The following is a 20549-nucleotide window of genomic DNA, read 5'->3' as shown; positions in this document are numbered from 1 at the left end:
CCAAGCCTTACATCACCATGTGCAATGCAAAGCATTGGATGCAGAGGTGTAAAGCCCATACCTGTTCCAACATGACTGTGCACCAGTGCACAAAGCAAGGTCTATAAAGACATGAATAAGTTAGTTTGGTGTAGAAGAACTTGACTGGGCTGCACAGAGTCCTGACCTCAAACCCGAGAGAACACCTTTGGGATGAATTAGAGCAGAGACTGCGATCCAGGCCTTCTCGTCCAACATCAGTGCCTGACCTCACAAATGTGCTTCTGGAAGAATGGTCAAAAATTCCCATTAACACACTACTAAACCTTGTGGAAAGCCTTCCCAGAAGATGTAGGAGCTGTTGTAACTGCAAAGGGGGGGCCAACATTGTATTAAACCCCATGGATTAAGAATCGGATGGTGCTCAAGTTCATTTGCATGTGATGGCAGATGAGCGAATACTTTTGGCAATATAGTGCATTTCTGACTTTTTCTCTAAGGAAGTAATTGTAGGAATTCAGACTAGGTTAGGTCTTAATCACTTCTCTCGGGTAGACATGTTTGGTCTCAACCAGACAATAATACATGTCTGGATACAGTACTTCAGGTAAGCGTTTAATGTTCTGAGTGAAAAGTTGGTGCCTCAACGTCTGATTTAAGGGGTCCAGCAATTCCAACTTAACAATTTTTAACCTTTATAATCATTGTATCTGTTCTATTTTAGCTAAACTCAAAAAGTATGTGTTAGTCATTTAGTTTTGACAAGTCCGTGCTTTAAAAATAGCGCCAACAGAAATACTTTTGGACTTGACATGCGCACGATCATCGCAACACGTTTGTTATTGTTTACTTCCTTGAAATGGTCTATGTTTGCACATTGCACTGTATAACATATTATACTGAAGGTATACTGCTCGAAGCGATTTTGTGAATATTGTGTATCTGTCCTGTACTGTTTTGTATTATCTGGCTGCACTGTATTTTGTGTTGCACTGTATGCAGGAGGTTGCACACAATGCACTTTATGTGGCTAGTACAACTTACTTTAGCCATTAGCTCTGTGTTCTGTATGTAGCTCTATGCAGTTTTATGTAGCACCTATGAGAAACGTTGTCTCATTTCACTGTGTACCGCGTCAGCTATATATGGTTGGAATGACAAACGCTTCTTGACTTGACATTCTTCATCTTTCACCTTTTCAATTATTTTCAACCCGTATTCTGACAAACCCCGCCCCGTCACATGGGGATTGGTTAGTAGATCTCTGTGACGCGTTAAATCCACGGGAGTGATCTGATATCGGACAAATCAAAGCGCCGGATGACAGAAACGTCTCGTTGAGGATCTTGTTGAACGCGGAAGTTTGTGTGTGTCAGTCAGAAAACGGGTAAGGAAGAAAAAACGCATCTCCTGCATGGGTAGGATCAGGTGACTATGGAGTCAGCTGATTGAAGCCTGGACATGGTCGAGCTGGAGGAATTCTAATGAGGGAGCAGATCATCAACAGCCACCTTCTCACCAAGGCTGATCTTGTGATTTTGTTTTGGATTTTTCTATGAAAAACGTAATCTGTCTGCACTAAACTTCTCTGAGGTACTGATCTTTGCCTGCTGTGTTACACTGCAGCTCCGTGTGAAATACAGAGTGTGTGTTAGTGTGCGGAAGCTGGGCTTAGCATCGCGCCCACGGAGAACATGCTGCAGCTTAGCTAGTGAGATGTAGCAGAATATAAAGCATTAGAAGTCCTAAAGGTACGAGTTTCAGGTCTGGTTGGAGTCACACAGGTTCAAAACAATGTTGTTGTTTTTTTGTAGTTCTGTAAAACGCTATAGAAGCTGCGTTACACCATTTAGCTAACGTGTTAGCCGAGCTTGCTAACTACTCAATTTAGTTCAGTTTGATTTGTATAGCGGTTTTAACCACAGCCATTACCAGTTTTTTTAGGAATAAATATGTTATAAAATATGAATGTATATGTTATTGCGTATAGTTTTATTCCTAACGAGAGGGATATCTGGGTGACACGTCCATTCATTATAATTGCATCATGCTAAGGTGTTACAGTTCAGTGATGCAGAAGTGTTCATGCAACACATTGTAGTAGACTGGTGATATTACAAATCCATTCTAGTAGTTCTTGAGATGCTCAGGAACTTCAAGTAGACTTGTTCTGAACCCTCCTTTCCATATCTGTGCAGAAGCTAACAAGTAATAGACCAGGGCATCATCACATCACATGGGTCAGAGTGACTACCAGTATTATTGTGGTATGATTTTAAATGCATTTATGATAATATAAGATAGATCTTTATTAATCTTGAAGGAACATTTTTCTGTAAGAGTTGCTACAAGTACAAGAAACAGAAATAAATATAAATGAAATGACATTTTCTGTATTTACAAATCTATTCGAAAATACAAAGGTGTTAGGCAACTAAGAACATATTGCACATGGTATGATGGTACAATATTGCACATGCTATTAACATACATCATAGTATTGTGATATGTTGATGATACGGTCAGTGTTGATTGTGTCAGCTCTGCTCTCTACTGAAAGGGGAGTAGTTATAGAGTTTGATGTTTGTCTTTGGTGGTCTCAGTCTACAGCTGAAAGTGCATGTGTAGGACATTGTCGTGTGTAGGGGGTGTGACGGGTTGTCAAGGATACTGAGAAGTTTCCTCAGCATTCTCCTCTGAGATACCTCAACCAGAGACTCCAGCTCCACTCCTATGGCAAAGCCTGCTTTCCTAATAAGCTTGTTGAGTCTGTTGGCATCAGCCATTATGCCTCCTAAAGCTGGATTGGTTTATTATTTTGTTCTGCACCGTCCAATTGAGCATTACATTTTAAGAGATATATATATAGCCTATTAAAAGAGCATTATTACTATCTTAATCAATTTCTTTTCATATTGAACGCCAGTTTGCAATCAGTTTAGCCACCTAAAAGCTCGAACAGATGACTGGTTCAACTGGGTTTGGCATACAAATGTATTCTGCTGAGCTGACAGTCCACTTTTTAGCTTTGACACTTTGTCTGCTCTCATTTGGCCTTGCAGTCTTGCTTACTTGTCTCCGTGGCCAGTTTCATAGTCGGCTCTTCTTTGAACGCAGACACTGTTTCCTGACACATGATCATTTCTTTGCATCGAACGGAAAAAAAATCACTCATCTACTTTTTTGTCTCTTTGAATTTTCCCGCTGGTTTGCGTGCAGTATCACCTGCTCGATCACGATGGAACGTTATGTTGAATGTACCATTCTGTCGGTTGGTGGGTGAATTTAACAAATAATTATGCTACGTTAATATCAATTTCAGTTAGAAACTCAGCTACTCAAATACAGATATGACATGAGTAAAACAGATATTTAAAATTAAATTGTCAAAAATGTCTCTCCACGTCATTCCAAATGTGGGTCATAGTTTGGGGATCCCTGTGATTGATTAAATGATTAAGTGTTTCTGACATCTTGAATTATTCCCAAAAACATGGATCTAATATACAAAAAGCAAGAATGCACTTTATAATCTTATTTATATGCATGCTGTGAATCTGGGTTGATGAGTCTGTCGGGCACTCTGACCATGTCCACTTCCACTGCAGTTAGCTATTGGATCTTAGCTTTGTAATCAGCCTAATCTAATATTTCCATGGGCACAGCTTAGTGTTTATAATGACTGTTTGGTGGAGTGCTCTGAACTGGAGCTTTCATGGCATGCATCTCTAACAATTAGTCTTTGTGCGTAACTTTCTCTTGTAAAGGAAAAAAAAGAAAGCACAAAGATTGAATCTGTTAAGCTTTCTGGGCCATGATTCTATAAGTGTCTGTAAGTTGCTGGAGCAAGTATGCAGCAGTTTTACCTGATATTCACACCTGATAAACAGTGTGTGTGGTAAATACTGAGATAGAAGTACAGTCAACCACAGATAATTCGCGGTTTGGAACTTGCGACTTGGAAAACTTGCGGGTTCTCATTTGGAACTCAACTAACAGCAAGTTGCGGATTATCTTAAAATTTGCGGGAATCTGCAGCGGGACCGAATGTTCAGGAACGTAAGGAATAACATTTTAAACGATGTAGTTGGTCAAATACTGTACACTATTACGTTTAAAAAGTGATGATATGTCTAGATGAATTCACCAAGGTATCATGGGGGCTGCGGGGGTGTGTCCAAAATGTGTGGATTTTTGGAACTCTTCTTAGAATGTAAAGCCCATGAGTTCGGGAAACCACTCTATGCTCAGGATATACACAAACACATCATCACTCTGAAAACCCTGCGTTTCACATGACCATAACCAACATGTAGGATAGATTTCTTTTGAGGACCTTCTGAATTATAATCTCCTTTATTGTCCTATATGTTATTCTACTGCATGTTAAACTTGGCCAATGCTTCTTTTTTTTGGGGGGGGATTAAGTTGAGGTGATAGAAATGACTGGGCCCTTCACATAATGTCTTTTATTGGACACTGACAGCCTATATGTGCTTTTTATAAAAGTAATTTAGAAAGATTTAGCCCCTCTTTACTTTTATAATAACCTCTAGTCTTCTGAGAAGGATTGTCACTCGATTTTAGAGCTTGGTCCTGGGGATTTTGTTAATCCAGCCACAAGAGCACATGTGAGGTCAGATCCTGATGTTGGCTGAGGAGGCCTGGACATTTCTTCAATGTAGTTCATCTTAATAGTGTTCAGTAGGAGTTGCGGTCAGGACTCTGCTCAGGCCATTTACAATTGATCTCTTCTTTTCCAACATTGGCAAATATGAAATGTCTTCATGGAGCTTTGTGCACATTGTTATGCAGGAGCAGGGTTTGGACTCGTACTTCTAGTGAAGGTGCACTTGATGCTGCAGTATATAAGATTATTTTATACAGTTGTGTACATTGAGATTTGTGTCTGCATTGTGGAGAAAAACTAGATATAGATGTGATGGTTAGGTGTCCACATATATTTGGCCATGTAGTTTATATGCCTTATGGATTAGGACAGGGGTACCCTGGGGATATTTTAAATTACTCAAATTTTAGCTGGTTAAAAAAAACTGTTTTACACCATTACTAACTATGACAAAATTACAACTCTATTTGGTTGGTATAGATGATTTTCTTTAGACTTGAAATGTAAAATGAGTCTGCTTGGAGATCATTAGATGTTTAAGTTTATATTAACCAGGGTGTCTAACATAAGCAGTTTTGTGGTAACAGGTAACCACTATGTCAAATCCAATGGAGAACGGCCCCAGCCACTGCAATGGTGAGGCGGAGCAGGTGTGGGAAAGACCCTGGACGTTGGAAGAGATGCGGAAAAACAGCGCAAATTGGTCTTTGGCTGCAGATTCTGGGGTATTTATGTCTCAAATGTTTGGAGTGTGAATCCCCTTGTCACGATGCATGATTGTCACTCTGATATCTTTTGTACCTCCACAGCTCTTTCTCTACATGCAGGACTTCTCTCAGTGGATGTTATCTAAAACTCATGAGATCGAAAAACAGCTGGATGGCCTTATTCGGGACACCAAAGCAACCGATAGCTGCCTTCACACCGTCTTTAATGACTTTCTAATGCTTTCCAACATACAATTTATCGAAAATGTATGTCTGATAAATTATTTATTTTGAGTTAGACATTGTGCTTGGGCAACCCGCTTTGATGTTAAATGTAATTTGTTTTAATTATTCAGAGGGTTTATGATGAAGAAGTTGAGGAGCCAGTCCCAAAAACAGATGCTCAGGAGAGACGCCCTGAACAGGTCTGTACACTTCTCATCTATAAACTATGATAGTGAGAAATCTTAGTTTTTAAAGGGTCATTATGTCAATATTTGTAAGTTGTTACTGTCTGTGGTTGCGGTTTATTCTGTGTATTTTACAGTAAACATGAATATAAATAGAACAATCTTTAGTAAATCATAAAAAGCTGTTGTTACAGGCCTGTACTAATGTCAGATCAGATTTGACTTTGGGTTTTTCCTGTCTCTCTCTCATTTTTTACTGTGCTGTACATGGTTGGTGTTAAGTGACACAACATGGGTCTGTCACAATATGCTGCTGTTGGAGGAAATAAGCTTTTGCAATAGAATCTTGAGGAATCTTTGGGCTCAGTTGCTAAGAGGATGTCAGTAGTTTTATTATATATGTTTATATATTATATATATATTATATATATTATATTATATATATTAATATATATGTTTAGAAATTTCTAGACTAGATTTTGAGAGACCCATGCATGTTTCTCTTGTTTATATGCAGCAAACTTGGTCATTTAACCAACAAATATATAAATGATGTTAAACTTTATTTTGCTTTTTAAATAATACTTGCAGATCTTAGCATATACTTCGGGTCATTGACTTTTGTTAAAGTTAGTTCCAATTAGCTGCAGTCTGGAAGGGTAGCCATGTTGGTTCAGTATTAATTTCACCTGGAATAAGTCTCCAACCTTCCCTGTACACCGTACAGCATACGGAAACAACCCTAAGCCATTAAGCTTCTACTTCCACTTTTGACTGTTGTTGTGACTCGGTCTGGTAACATCATCTTTCTCAGTGGGAGGATTAAACAGCATGTTGATTAAAAGCACAAATAAAAATAACAGGTTGTTTCAGACATATCACTCGTACACTCTGTGTTTCTGTCCTTTAAAAAGGAAAGAACACGAGAACAGAAAGAAGCGGAGCTGATTCCTAAAGTCCAGGAGGCAATGAATTATGGTCTGAAGGTCCTAGAATCAGCCTTTGAACAGTTGGATGTTAAAGTAGGGAACTCGGACTCAGAGGATGAGGAGGCAGCCGACAGAGTGGAACCCATTCTAGAACCTAAGGTGAGAGTTCTCAGGTTCAGTAAAGATTAGGTCTACCACTACTGGGGTTTTTTTTTTTTTTTAGTTTGATTAGATGGATCATTTTTTGAAAATAACAACAATTTAATACAACGACAGAACTCTTGTTAGGCTGAACAGGTCAACTATATGTCTCATTTGCATTTGTAGCCCAGTTCCTTTCATTTTCAGCCAGATAGATTCTAAATAATGGCTTAATAAACACCGACTGGCTGTAATGCTAACTGAAACACTTTAGAGCTAAATTCAATTTGCTTGTCACGTGTTCGTCAATTTTACTTTTGTGTTGACTCTGCATTTTAGTCGACAACGAATTGTGAAGTCACATTTTAACACAAATATATATATATTACAAATACAAATTACAAATACTTTATATATTTTGCATACTAGGAAAATTCAAAACCCAAATGGGCCAAACATAGGTCAACTATTTAAAAGCTAATTGATTCAGACAGCCACACCACCACTGCCCAACACTGCATAACACTTATGTTTCAAGGTTTTTGAAATACTAGGCTAGATCATTCAGTTAAACAGTTAATGATTTCTGCTTTGTCCGAATGTGTATTAAACCCAGAAAATCATATAAGGTATGATAAGATGAACATGATTCAGCAGGTGCAGTGGATATGAAGGCTTTACACACTCCTGTTAAAATGCTTGTGCAGGTTTTTCTTTTTTCTTTTTTTTCTTTTTATGATTTTTATAATGAGACCAAAGTATATTGTCAGACATTTTTTTACTGTTTTGTTCATTGCAATATCACAATAGACGTGTGACAATATCTTACACGATAAATCCTGCCGTTTTTACAGGGGTGTGTAGATTTATTATATCCACTGCACATGGCACTTGTGCATTGTGATCTTTCCCTCAATGTTTACAAAGAAATAATTTGTAATGTATTACTATTACACATATAAAACCACAAATGATATCATAATGCCAACAGCATAGTGTAAGGTAGAGGTTTGACCTGCACCACCTCTTCTGCCAAATGTGATTTTTGACTCTAAATGAGAAGACCTAGTTTACTCACAGCATGCTTGTTTCAGAACATAATTTAACTCTCGTTCGTAATACAAATTTGGATACATTTTTTGTTATTTGTAGCCCTTTTGCAAGTTTACCGTTTTCTATGAGATGAAGTGCACTGTAGATTTGCTGAGGTGGTTTTTAATATGCATTTTCGACTCTTTTAACAGGATTTATATGTAGACAGGCCGCTACCGTACTTGATTGGATCTCAGGCTTTTATGGAACAAGACGATGTGGGTCTGGGAGATCTATCCAGCGATGGTGGCGTACTCATAATGCCTTATTTTATTTCATTCTCTAAAGTGATTGAACATGTTGATCTCTTATTTTACTAACTGATTTGTTTTGTTCGCTGTCTTTCTTGTAGAAATGTCCATTGACAGCGACAGAGAGAGTTTCATTGAGAGTGAAGCCGATAAAGATCAGGAGAAGGTAAAACTGGTTGTTCTACATCCCGTATTTATTATTTATACACACATATAATGCTTTTAGCAATAGCTAGTGTCAAAAATATTCTGGGTTTAAATTTAGATTGCTTGTAAGGAAGGCAGTGGCAACAGCAGCCATAACTTTCATCTATTCTTTTGTAGCTGAATGTAATTTGACTAAATTTATTGTATCATATTTTTCTATTTTTATTCATTTATTTATTTATTTTTGGTTCCCTTCTAACAAAAATCTGGAAAGTATAAATAAAATGATCTCTAATCTCTGCAGCACTCAGATGAGGACTCTGACCAAGCAGAAGAAAGCCAAGGAAGCTTAAAGAAAGTAAGAACACCAGTATTTATGTAATCACTTCATTGTTTTCAGCTCTTTATTATGAGTTTTTGCAGACTGGGAATAAATGTGTATACAGGGCAATATTATTAACATGCTGTAGATGTGTACTGTACTGTATGAATACTGTATCTCAGTTTTTTGTTTTTTATATATATATTATAGAAGTCGGTCAGTTCTGATGAAAATGATGAAGATTCTGACTTATTTGGAGAATCTGACAAAGATGAAGATGAAGCCAGAGGGGTTAAGTTTTCATTTGTCTATACATGTGTCAATAAATTATACTGGTATATATGAAAAAAATTTTCTTTCTTTCTTTTAACCATCTCATCTAAATGTGATGGATATGCTATTAGTGTGTATTTAGTGATTTTAATTTTTATCACTAACGTTTGATTGAACTTCAGCTCAAGGAAGTGGTTTATTATACATCCATAAAAATGAACGTAACAAGGATTGCCATTAGAAATGGCTTTCTCAGCAAATGTCAGGCTGATTTTATGTTTCTGCTTGTATTTCAGGATGTGGATCCAGCATCTTTTGCTAACCAGCTGGCTGCAAGAATTAAAGATACGACAAATAAGCCAGAGGCAGACCGCACATGTAAGTGTGTGGTTTATACATACAGAGATGTGTGTGTGTGTGTGTAGACAGACAGACAGACAGACAGACAGACAGACAGACAGACAGACAGACAGACAGACATTTTTTTATTTACCTTTGCTTTACATTTGCATGTTTGTAATTCTTTTCAAGCACTGTCATCAGGCACATCTGTCACCAAGAGGAAAAAACAAGGAAAGAAACTACCAGAGGCACAGGGTACATGTAACTATGCTCACACTGTAGTAGAGGTTCCCTCTAAACATCTTACTGCTTAATACCTTTATAATACTTCAACCTGGAAAAGTATTGTTCATATGAACAATGTCTTTCTCATATCATCCAACCATTCTTTTGATTGATCTTATTGATTTCTTGTTCATTTAGATTTCCTTTAAATCCCCAAGGAATGTTTAGACTACATGCCTTGCATTGTTTATTGTAGCTTGAGCAAATCACATGATAAACCCTGTTTATTTTTTTGTTTGTTTTCTATAAACCATTTTGTTGCAGTGGAAGAAGATGAGATGTTCAAGCCTCCAGAAATGGAGGATGATGAATATTCTCCATTTGGAGAAAAGGGTGGTCTATTTAGTGGAGGGAAAGGCCTATTTGATGATGATGATGGTGAGGTAAGTGCTTCTTATTATTGATGAAATATTTGGAAAGGACTTGTGAAAATAAATTCGAATTCGAAAATAAAACTGACGGCAGTAGCCATATGATATAATGGCTGACATTTTGAAATGTTTTCTCTTTTTTTATATTTCTGCAGGGGTATCTCTTTTCTGAGGCACCCAAAATGCAGAAGGAGCAAACAGACGTCAAAAAAACAGGTACCAACCCGAAAGCAACCCGAACTTGCTGATCTCTTTTGGAAGAGGTGTAACTAATAAGGTGCAACAATATGTAAACCTGTACTTTACTTTTTTTTTTATTTATTTTTTTTTAAGAGAGTGTCCGTGCTAAGAAAATACCCACAGGTGCAGTTTCCATTTTCCCAGGTAAATCAATTTCTTAATCTTAAGCAATAAATCGTCAAAGATTTTAACCTTTGAATGAGAGATATTTGTGTTCTTTTGCTAGAAAACAATCTGTTCGGTTCACCAAATGGTTCAGACTCACTAGAGAGCAAAGAGAATGACCGTCCAGTTAAATCCAAAACGCAGGCAGCTCGAGAACAGACCTCACTAGGATCTGGTCTTTTTGATGACAATGATGATGATGACTTTTTCACTGGGAAGGCAGTTAAAAAAACATCTGGTGAGCTGGCCTGAGTCACTGAAGCCCTGTCACAGGACTGTCACTTGTCAAAAATAGTAGGCGCTTTTAGTAAAAATCCTATTTTGTGTTTAGCTGTACAGGAGAAACCCAAGCCAAAGGTGACAGCAGACCTGTTTGGAGGGGATTATAATGAGGAGGATGGTGACATTTTTAGTGTGGGTTCTCGTTCTGCTGTTTCTCAGGAGAGCAAGAAATTTGGGGAAGAGGAGGAGGTGGTACAGCAGCCTGAGAAAAAGGTAGATTATTGGTACACAAATTCCTAAATAAAGCTGTGCTTATATCCTCTTTATATACAAGTTAAATTCCACTGTTTGCAGTATGTTAGGTTCTTTGTTGATTCCATCTTAAGATGGTGAAAGCTCTAAATACTAATTGGTGGTTAGTAATTGGACTGGATGGAAAACCCAGTGTGCCTCAGTCATGCCTAATGTTAATCCCGACGAACACTTACAGCACAGTCGGTGTAAAACAACAATTTTCTTAGTTTTTTTGAGAATTTCAGGAATACATCTTGATTAGTATTTAAATCTAGTTTATAAACATTATAGTTCAACAAAGTTTATTCTAGTTTAACCATTATCATATTTTTCCTATAGTTGACCTGTTGCAGGATTACTACCAAGAATACAATGAAATTCATTTAGGTATGAAAGTCATTGAATCAATTGTGTGATAATTGTGTTTGCATGCAGTTACCAGCTGGTGCCATCTCTATGTTTGGGCCTGGCACAAATAGTCTCCTCGCAGAAAGCTTGAAGAAGCGCCATCCTTCAGCAAGTGAGGATTCTGTCAAATCTGTGGAGGTATAAAACCTTTCTATATTGTCTCTTCTTCTGTTTAAATTTCCCTCTTTTTCCATGCTGGTGATTATTTTTGTATAATGCATTTTAGAGTGTGCCCCCTGCTGAGGTCAAACCATCAGCTGCCTCTAAAGCGACCAAGAAAGCACAGAGTCTTTTCTCTGATGATGAGGATTCCCAAGTATACTTTTATAACATTTTAAAAGTTAATTCTAAAAGTGAATGCTTTATTACAAGGATTTTTAATTACAATTCTGCATGTGTTGTTTTGCCAAAGATATTCCCTACTGTGCCAAAAAGTCACTCAAAACCTGAAGGGAAGGTACAGAACAAACCAAGCAAGACTGCAGTCTCTTTATTTGCTGATGATGAGGAAGAGGTGAGTGTAAGCCAACATACAGAACAAAAAGCAGTGTTTAAGACCAAGCATTTTGGCATTACTACTGACCTTTTTCCTGCATATTACAGGATCTGTTTTCCTCTGTGCCAAAATCCCAATCAGTTCCAGGCAAAACAGCAGTTTCCCAAACCAGGAAGTCATTATCAAGCGGTCTTTTTAGCGATGATGAGGTATGCAGACCAAAACCATTCCATAAAATGCCAATGGAATTCATTGTGCAGAATGTGATTCATTTAATTGTTGTCATTGAACTGACTGTGTCTAATCCATTTCTCAGGACCAGTGGTTAAACTCACAGCCAAGTCCAGCTAAGCCTGGTGTGAAGAGTGGTGGGATGAAGGCTAGCACTAGTGCCCCCTCCAGGCTACCCAGTGCCAAAGCACCGCAGAAAGACAGCTTGTTTGATGCTGATGATGACGATGATCTATTTGCAGCCACAAAGGAGTCAAGGTGTTCTTTAAATCGACATCACTTTAACACAGAATCTTAAATTCCACCGATTTTCAGGGTTTACACCCCCTATTAGTCATAGACCAAAATTAAAATTAGAACTAGTACAAAGTGTGCCTTTAACCTCAGAGAAACCTTGTGTCGATGAGAATACAAACTCTTTCAAAGTATTTGCACCAACCAACACAGGGCACTGATGTTTGTCTTTTCAGGCAGAAGAATTCTCAAAGAGTCTCCCTTCTGTTTGAAGATGAAGATGATGAAGACAAAGGTTCACTGTTTGGTTTTAAACCATCTGCAAACAAAGGAACTCCGGAAGTTAAAGTAAGCTGTGGAATATATATAAAAAAAAGACTCATGTTATACCCATACTGTGTGTATGTTAATATTCTGTTAAGCTGCCTTTTGACTTTATTTGCTTGGTGATGACATTTCTGTTAGATTTAAAGGGTTAATCTATTACAAAAAGCTTGCATAGAGAATCTGATTAAAATCCAACAGTCCAGTCATTCACCACATGAGGTATAATTCATATAGTTGCACACAGGCTAGCCAATTTGAAATGCCTTTCCAGAATAGTTAGAAGTACAGACCGAGAGCAAACAGGTTAGCTGTGAAGAGAATTGAATATGAACATACGTGTGCATGTGGGTGTTTCAGGTGCCTATTGCTGCGTCCCAGACCCCCTCTCTATTTGGCTCGGAGGGGACACAGGAAGTGGTAACTGAGGAGAAGAAAGCTGTGCAGCCAGCACCTCCCCCTGAGGGATCTAACAAGATTAAAAAGCCCACTGGAGCTGTTAGCTTGTTTGGAGGAATAAGTGTGCTAGGAGATGAAGCCAAAAACAAAACAGTGAGGATGAAAACTATGCCACTCCTTTCCAAGTGTTTGATCCTAACATTTTGTTTAATTTTTTTAAATTACAAAACCAAAAACAATGTGTGTGTGTGTGTGTGTGTGTGTGTGTGTGTGTCATAGAAACAGAGCAAGAATACATTAGATGACTTGGACGATCTTGACTGGCATACTGAAGCCCCACCACCTATGGAGAGCAAGGAGAAAAAGTCCACAAAAAACACACTTAGTCTGTTTGATAATGATGAGGAAGAGGAACCTGATGAGACACCTCCACTTTCCATAGCAAACAAGAATACAGACAAAATTACAATAAAGGTTGGTTTTATTATCTATATCAGGATCTGACAAAATTCTATATTGAAATACACTACATTTGACATGTTTTTGGACACTTGATAATCATATTGGTGCGCATTAATACCACTGCAGGTTTATTTCTTCACAGCCTCCACTGCTTTGGGAAGGCTTTTTGGTAGATCTTGAAACATGGGTGTAGAACTTTGTGCTTATTAAGTAAGAAGAGCATTAGTAATGTATAGGTCTCTCATTTTCATTTAAGGGATGTTGTAATGTTGCAGCAAACCGGGACATTTTCATAACTGCCAATGCATATTTTTTAAACTTTACAGTAATGGATGTTCTTAGATCTCTGCAGAGGATTAGGCATTTAGATTTGAGAGTTTCATATGAAGAGTATAAATCTATAGTAAATTCTGCATGTACACTACTGTAACACAACTCAATGCAAAAACAGAATCTATTACACACAACAGTACTCTTGAAAACATGATCAGGGTGTGAAGTTTTTTTTTATTTACTTTATTCACACCACACACACACCACAATCACTGTGCGGCATCATGTCGCTGAGCTGCATCGGGCCACATCACCTCATCCACATCGCAGGCTATATTGTCTCTTGCCAGGCACCGCGGGAAAAATGCCCTGGAATGGCGAATCCATCCTTGAAAGGCCTCCCCTGGGATGTCAACACAGGCCAGCTCCATTGCCCTTAGGAGGTTCTCTCTAGTGTATGGTTGTCTGTCATAAACCTTTCATCTCCATGATGGGAAGAACTCCTCTATAGGGTTCAGGAAATGGGAGTAGGGTGGCAGACAGACGTTTAAAAAGTGGTTACTGTTGGTGGTGAACCACTCTCTGATTTGGTTTGTTTTGTGGAAGCGTACATTGTCCCAAATGATCACATAAATTTGATGTGCGGGCCCAGGATGGTGTTGTTGGCGGTTCAGGAGGATGTCTTTTAGCTCCTCTAGGAAGGTGAGGAGACGTTGGGTGTTGTAAGACCCAAGGACAGCATGCCGGTGGACAAGCCCCTCCAAACCCATGGCCGCACAAAGAGTAATATTACCCCCCGTTGGCCAGGAACCTCAGTGATGGCTCTTTGGCCAATGATGTTATGGCCTCTTTGCCTTCGTTTCTGCAGGTTGAAGCCAGCCTCATCCAGAAAGAGGTACTCATGAGGTCTAGCCATCGTGTCCAACTGTAATATCCTCTGTGAAAATGTGAAAGTGCACAGGTGTTCAGAACAACAGTCAATCAGGTAGCACAGTATTGTCCAGAAGTAATGTAGGCCACTGAGCAACACAGTATGTCCACTAACTGTGGCGCTGGAGAACTTGGTTTATTGTGGCCAAGCTGACATCAATGCTCTCAAAGTTGACATTATCGGCAATGACTTTGTCTCTGATCTCCCGGAGTCTGATGAGGTTGTTCTCACGAACCATATCCACAATGAGGGTTTCTTGTGCCGCTGTAAATATGGCAACCCTCCCACCTCTATGTGGCATTCTTTCAACTCTAAAGAAAGAAAAATGTGTTGTCAGTTTTACAATACAGTAACAACTGATTTGAAACCAATAGACTACTTTCACAGGTTTGTAAAATTGTATTGTGACAAAGAAAGCAATAGAGTACAATACCTGTTGTGTTGTCTGAATGCCCTGATAATGGTGGCCACGGTGAACCTACTCAGGTTTGGACGGACTCGTAGTCCTGCTTCAGCCATTGTCATGCCATGGACAATGACATGGTCAATGACTGTTGCTCGCATCTCGTCCGTAATGATGGTGCGAGGTTGTCTTGCTCTCCCTCCTGGACCTTCTCCTCTCCCTTGTTGGCCTGCTCCTCTTCCTCCTCTGATTTGAACTCCTCTTCCTCGTTGGCCTGCTCCTCTTCCTCCACTGATTTGAACTCCTCTTCCTCGTTGGCCTGCTCCTTATCTTCCATGGCCAGCTCTTCTCCCTCCTCTGACTCGAATTACTCTTCCCCTGACTCTGCCTTCATCCATTGTGTTTGTTTGGAATCTTCAGCAAACTGTGCACTCTGAACTTGCTGTTGTACATGTGGTCACAGCATTAGCAACAAGTGTCTTCAATTTTGAGTCGTTGTGTGTAATGATGACGCCAGGTGTGTTCATTGTGTTCAAATAGTGCTGACTGTGGCAACCATTTTGCGTCACATGAGCTTTCATTTGAGAATATGAGCAGAGTTCTTTTGCAACTTGTGTTTTAGCAAAGAAAAATGTGTTAAGATTTATGAGAACGGAGGATTGTGTTTTGTGAATTGTGTCTTCATGTGAAATGTGTTTATGATATTGGAAAATGATGGCTAGATTTAGTAAATGTGTTTAGACAACTGGTCATTTGGTTTAGAGGATTGGCTTTTCTGTTTTAGCATTTGAGAAAAACTGTAACTTCCTCTTCCATGGTAGTGTTGCTCGATAAATACACCTAGTGCACATTATTGTGTATGTGTTTATAATTTGTTATTAACGAGATAATGCTGGTCGTGTTTTAGTCTCAGGAACCGAAAGCTTCTGTGAAGAGCACGGGTGTGTTTCAGGATGAAGAGCTTCTGTTCAGCCAGACACAGCAAAAAGACAACGATCCAGAGGTGGACCTATTTGCAGCCTCTAGTAAACCCTCTGTAAGTTGTAAATACATTGACAAAGATTATTTCTCTGGTCTGCAGTCCACAAGTATACATGCTGTTAGAAAACTTTTAATTTGAGGTTTTGGGCTTCCAGAAACCTGTACCGAGTTTAGTGAAGCCTGCTGTTTCTACATTGTTTGGGGAGGAGGAGGATGATGATGACCTGTTCAGCACTTTAAAGCAAAAAGCTCCTCCGGTAATGCAGTTCTTCCTATAACCATATTTTAGAAATATTGAATCTGGTGCTTTTTATTTAATTATTTATTTTTATTAAACCAAAGGTTTTGAACACTGAGAGGATCATTAAGAGCATGGTTGATTCCCTATTTATATATTTTCCACATGTAGAAAGTTCCAGACAAGCCGAGTAAGGCTAAACATGAAGAAACCGACAAAGGTTCAAGTACAGTGCAGTCAATTAAGAGTGAGGTATGTGATTGAAACCTTTTCCTTTTACATTTTTTAGAGTATGAATTTTTGTGAAGATAATATCTTTAATATAGGAGCTAAAATACACTCCATTCACAATTTGAATCAAATTTTTTATTTATTTGTATGTATTCGTATACAAATATATAAATAAAACTTTGATACGAGCAAAGGTCCAATATTGTGAACCAAAATGTAGTATAAGTTCACAAGGTCATAATTTATTGCTAAAGGATTATTGTAACATGTAGCACCTGAGTCAGCTAAAATGCCGTGATGCTGATGCTGTTGAAGGGCACTTTTAATAGTTATAATGTGGTTTAACTATATTGACCATATACCCTGTGCCCCACAAGTGCAGATGATTCCTGGTAATTATGAAAGCCATAATACAAACAATATGCGATTTATATACAATTTATTTCACGGGTTGTGCATATTAAGGTATTTATACAGTGCAAATGCATTAAATGCGTAATTAACAGAATCCTAATTTCCGCACTGCGAGTTAAATATTTCCCATGATGCAAATCAAATGGTCACATATGTGCATTGACATCCATCACATCACATTTCATCGTTAGGCCTTTTAAGTCATTTACAAGCTATCCATTTTACTACAGTTCAATTTAAACTTACTCAATTTACATTGAAACTATTAGTACAAATAATCAGGCATTAAAGTATTACAGGTTGTTTTGAAAATGTATTTCTTGTTATTGATTGCACAGAAGCCTGTGAGCCCTGTAACATCCAAAGAAACGTCATCAAGGATTGGAAAACTTCAAGTAATGCTTAATTGATGATTTCTCTTTCTGTTTTTTTCTGTTACTCCATAAAAAATTCTTCAATTGTGGCTTCACTCATAATGAACTTCATCCTCCCAAAGCAGGGACACATAGCTTGGGCATCTAGCTAACACAACTCTCTTTATACTTTAAAGCTGTATTCTACATTCTATAGATCACGCTACTGTATATGGACTGATGTCTGCACGTATCTTTTGCTTTCATTGCTTTTGTTGTATTGCTATGTTTGTTGCTTTTCACTGTGTTTCTGCATATGCACAGCATGTTTAACAATATGCATTAATGTGTATTTTAAAGTCTTTTTACTTGCGTTTTTGTGATTAAGGCATTATACTGTTTATTATGGATTATATGGCCAAAAAATATCAATGTCACGATCAGTTATTTCATGATTCACTGGAAACTGTGCTTTTATAAGTACTTTTGGACATTTAATGAAAGTAGAATTGAACTCCTAGATTTGCACTTTATTTTGAAATGTGATACGACTGTTTTACTATCAAAAAGTTGATAAGATGTGGGATACAGGTGACCAAATTTGTTCTGATGACCATTATGGACCAATGGGACACTTTGACTCTGCGAAAACTCTAGAACTTTATTCCTTAGAATATGTTGGATTATTAAGAGAAATGTGGGATTATTGAGTTTAATGCGCTGGTGACATTCTTATCCAATAGCATTGGTGCTGTTATCAAGGCAAAGGGACAAAAATGATCCATATGACTACAATTCTACTGAGCATATGCACAGTTCATTGTGGTCAAGGGCTTGAAACCTTCCATTTCATTCAATAACCCAGAATTTTTTTTCTCAGCTCAAACAAAAGATTTTTTAGGTTCAATTTATCAAGTTATATAGATATTAAGGCACTACTGTTGCTGGATGTGACTGATTTTATTTTATTTTTTTGTCAATGGAGCTTATGTAGTATCCTGTGATATGATAATTAAATCTGTATTTTTTTTGTGCCATATAATCCACTTTTAACCTCTATCAAGTTTTGCAGGGCTTTTGGGCTGATCCAGGAATGTCCTGTTTTTCCAAGTGGCATTACTGAGAATCTATTTTTTGGTTATTTTTTCTTTCCTCTCAGGCTAGTTTGGCCATCAACCCTGCCAGCCTCATGCCAGGAGCAGGTCCACGGGTTCCAAGTGCACTCAGCATAATCTCTGATCTGGCTCCGTCCTCCTCTCCCAGACCAGCAGGGCTGCTGCCTGCTTCTGCTGCCACTGCAGGACTTCAGGTTGCTGCTGGGGGTGGAATCGGCTTTGACACGCCAGCTCAGGTCACCACATTGCAGAATGCCAATAAGGTGGGTCAGATTGTGGCTTCTTTATTGGCACTTGCCTTAGGACTACACTGTTTTTCCCCTGGTTTTAAGGATGCAGTTTGTCATTGATGAATGTAAAGCAGTTGTTTCCAGGCAGTCCACATTTTCACTCTCACTTTGCATGGACTCGCTTTTATAACTTATTTAACGCAAAACCTGTCTGCAGGACCGCATTAAAGGCGCAATGCAACGCCGTCCTCAGTCCCGTGCAGCGAGACACTTGGCTGCTCAGCACTCTGAAGAGGGTCGTTTGGACAGCCCAGGAGAAAACTCGTCTTTTCAAGCTGGTTCATCAGTCAGAACGACTTCAGCATCATCCGCCTTTAATCCTATTCCAGCCAGACCATCTGCTCTTGCACTACCTATATCTACTAACAACACTACAATGCCTGCACAGACAGTCTCTGATGGGGTGGTCAGGCCCAAGATTCTCCCTGTTGCTGAAGAGGACTTGTTTTCCTCAGTGGATATTTTTTCTTCTGCCTCAGTCCCTAAGCACACCCCTTCACCTAAAACCAAGACAAAGGCTCCTGAGACAGTGTTCCATGGAGCGTTCAAGAAAAAAGAGCCAGCCCTGCCTATCTTTAGCGACAATAGTGATGACCTCTTTGCCACCGTCAAGCCAAAGACGGTGAAGAAAGCCAAGGCTATGCCTTTCCTTGATGCTGATGATGATGATGACATTTTTGGAAAAGAGAAGAAGGACTCTAAATCACTTGCCAGCTCCACTATACCAGACATCTTCCAGGTGATGTATATTTTAATCAATTTCCTGTGGGCTTAAGGCTTCCTACAAAGGTTATTATCATTTTACTTAATCATTTTTATCATCATAGGTTATTACTATTTTTTAGTTAGGATTGGAATCAAGGTATTCAATTTGTGACTTTGCTGATGAGCTTCAAGCTCTCTTTCCCAGACAGAACCACTGATGTAAAATGCATTTTGCAGGATGATAAAGAAACCTCCTCCAAAGTGTTTACAAAACCTAAAGAACAAAGCTTGGAGGCCAGCCTGTTTAATGATGATGTTGACATTTTTGCTGATTTGACACCTACAACAAAGCCAAAGGAGAAAAAGCCGAAGAAGAAAGTTGAAACAAAATCAATATTTGATGATGACATGGGTAAGTTACTGCTGTTAAAGATAAAGACGGGTAAATCAAAGAAATACATTTCTCTGATACACACTCACTATTGTTTCCACTGTTTATAGATGACATTTTCTCATCTGGATTCACAAAACCAGTAGGGACCTCAACCGCAAAGAAGTCTAAGAAGCCTGTTGAGGAACCCAATTCTGCAGAGGAATCAGGCCATAATATTTTTGATGATCCACTTAATGTGTTTGGTGGAAAGTGAATAGCTAATGTTTGTATTTGTGTAGAAAGTGTTGGACTGACCAGTTAGAACATACTGAATTAATACTGTTCACAGATAATTTATAAATTCTTAAAAATACATTTGTCAAATAGACTCATCATAAATCATAAAAACTAACTTTTAATAGTAATTAAAATCTTGTTTGATCAGTAGCTTACATCTTCATGATAAAGAGATGAACAGAATCAAGTAACTTCTAATGGCATCCATTCGTCTCTCAGCAGTAGAGTAAAGTTGCCATGAAGTGTTATATCCACTAACAATGGTTTGTTTTATTTCTTAGTGTTTATCATGGTAAAGCACTTTAAAATTGACAGTATCAGTTGTACATCATATAAAATCAAATTGATTTGATTGTAAATGGATACATTCCTCTGACATGGTAAACATGATTTATTTGCATTCGTTTGCATCACTTTGTTGCATATGGCTGTCAGGATTGCTTATCAACATTAGTGCTTATTGTCTTTTGATGCTGTTTTTATACATTTTTGTGTTGCATGTAAAATGATTTTTGTAAACTAAAGAAAATATATTTTATGAAGAGTGAAAGTTTGAAGGTTTGTTAATGAAAATATGTGGGTGAAAGACTA

The 20549-nt window shown here is 38.3% G+C and overlaps 1 protein-coding gene across 2 annotated transcripts; it reads left to right on the top strand.

The window, feature by feature from the left end:
- The first annotated feature begins 1396 nt into the window (after positions 1–1396).
- On the top strand, positions 1397–20549 carry washc2c (WASH complex subunit 2C). Of its 2 annotated transcripts, XM_046872729.1 has the most exons (32): positions 1397–1572; positions 5197–5334; positions 5419–5583; positions 5673–5741; positions 6641–6814; positions 8041–8134; positions 8241–8305; positions 8591–8644; positions 8819–8899; positions 9178–9259; positions 9413–9478; positions 9773–9891; positions 10035–10095; positions 10213–10263; positions 10346–10522; positions 10616–10779; positions 11236–11346; positions 11435–11524; positions 11621–11722; positions 11812–11913; positions 12021–12193; positions 12406–12517; positions 12854–13045; positions 13172–13366; positions 15869–15997; positions 16098–16199; positions 16352–16432; positions 17164–17220; positions 18338–18556; positions 18741–19322; positions 19526–19700; positions 19790–20549. In XM_046872729.1, exons 2-32 carry the CDS (start codon positions 5206–5208, stop codon positions 19933–19935), a joined length of 4119 nt encoding a protein of 1372 aa, XP_046728685.1. In that variant the 5' UTR covers positions 1397–1572; positions 5197–5205; the 3' UTR covers positions 19936–20549. The 2 variants fall into 2 exon arrangements, with proteins under 2 accessions (XP_046728685.1, XP_046728696.1); XM_046872740.1 differs by lacking the exon at positions 17164–17220.

Source organism: Silurus meridionalis, chromosome 2 (assembly GCF_014805685.1).
Source record: "Silurus meridionalis isolate SWU-2019-XX chromosome 2, ASM1480568v1, whole genome shotgun sequence".
NCBI lineage: Eukaryota > Metazoa > Chordata > Actinopteri > Siluriformes > Siluridae > Silurus > Silurus meridionalis.
Note: the sequence above shows the minus strand (reverse complement) of the source record. Positions and strands in the feature narration are given on the sequence as shown.

Bases quoted from the DNA above. Each gene is read 5' to 3' on its own strand.
- washc2c (XM_046872729.1), top strand. From the start codon at position 5,206: ATGTCAAATCCAATGGAGAACGGCCCCAGCCACTGCAATGGTGAGGCG. The intron at 5,742-6,640 runs GTCTGTACACTT...TCCTTTAAAAAG, and splicing joins AGGAGAGACGCCCTGAACAG to GAAAGAACACGAGAACAGAA. The intron at 8,900-9,177 runs GTTAAGTTTTCA...CTTGTATTTCAG, and splicing joins ATGAAGATGAAGCCAGAGGG to GATGTGGATCCAGCATCTTT.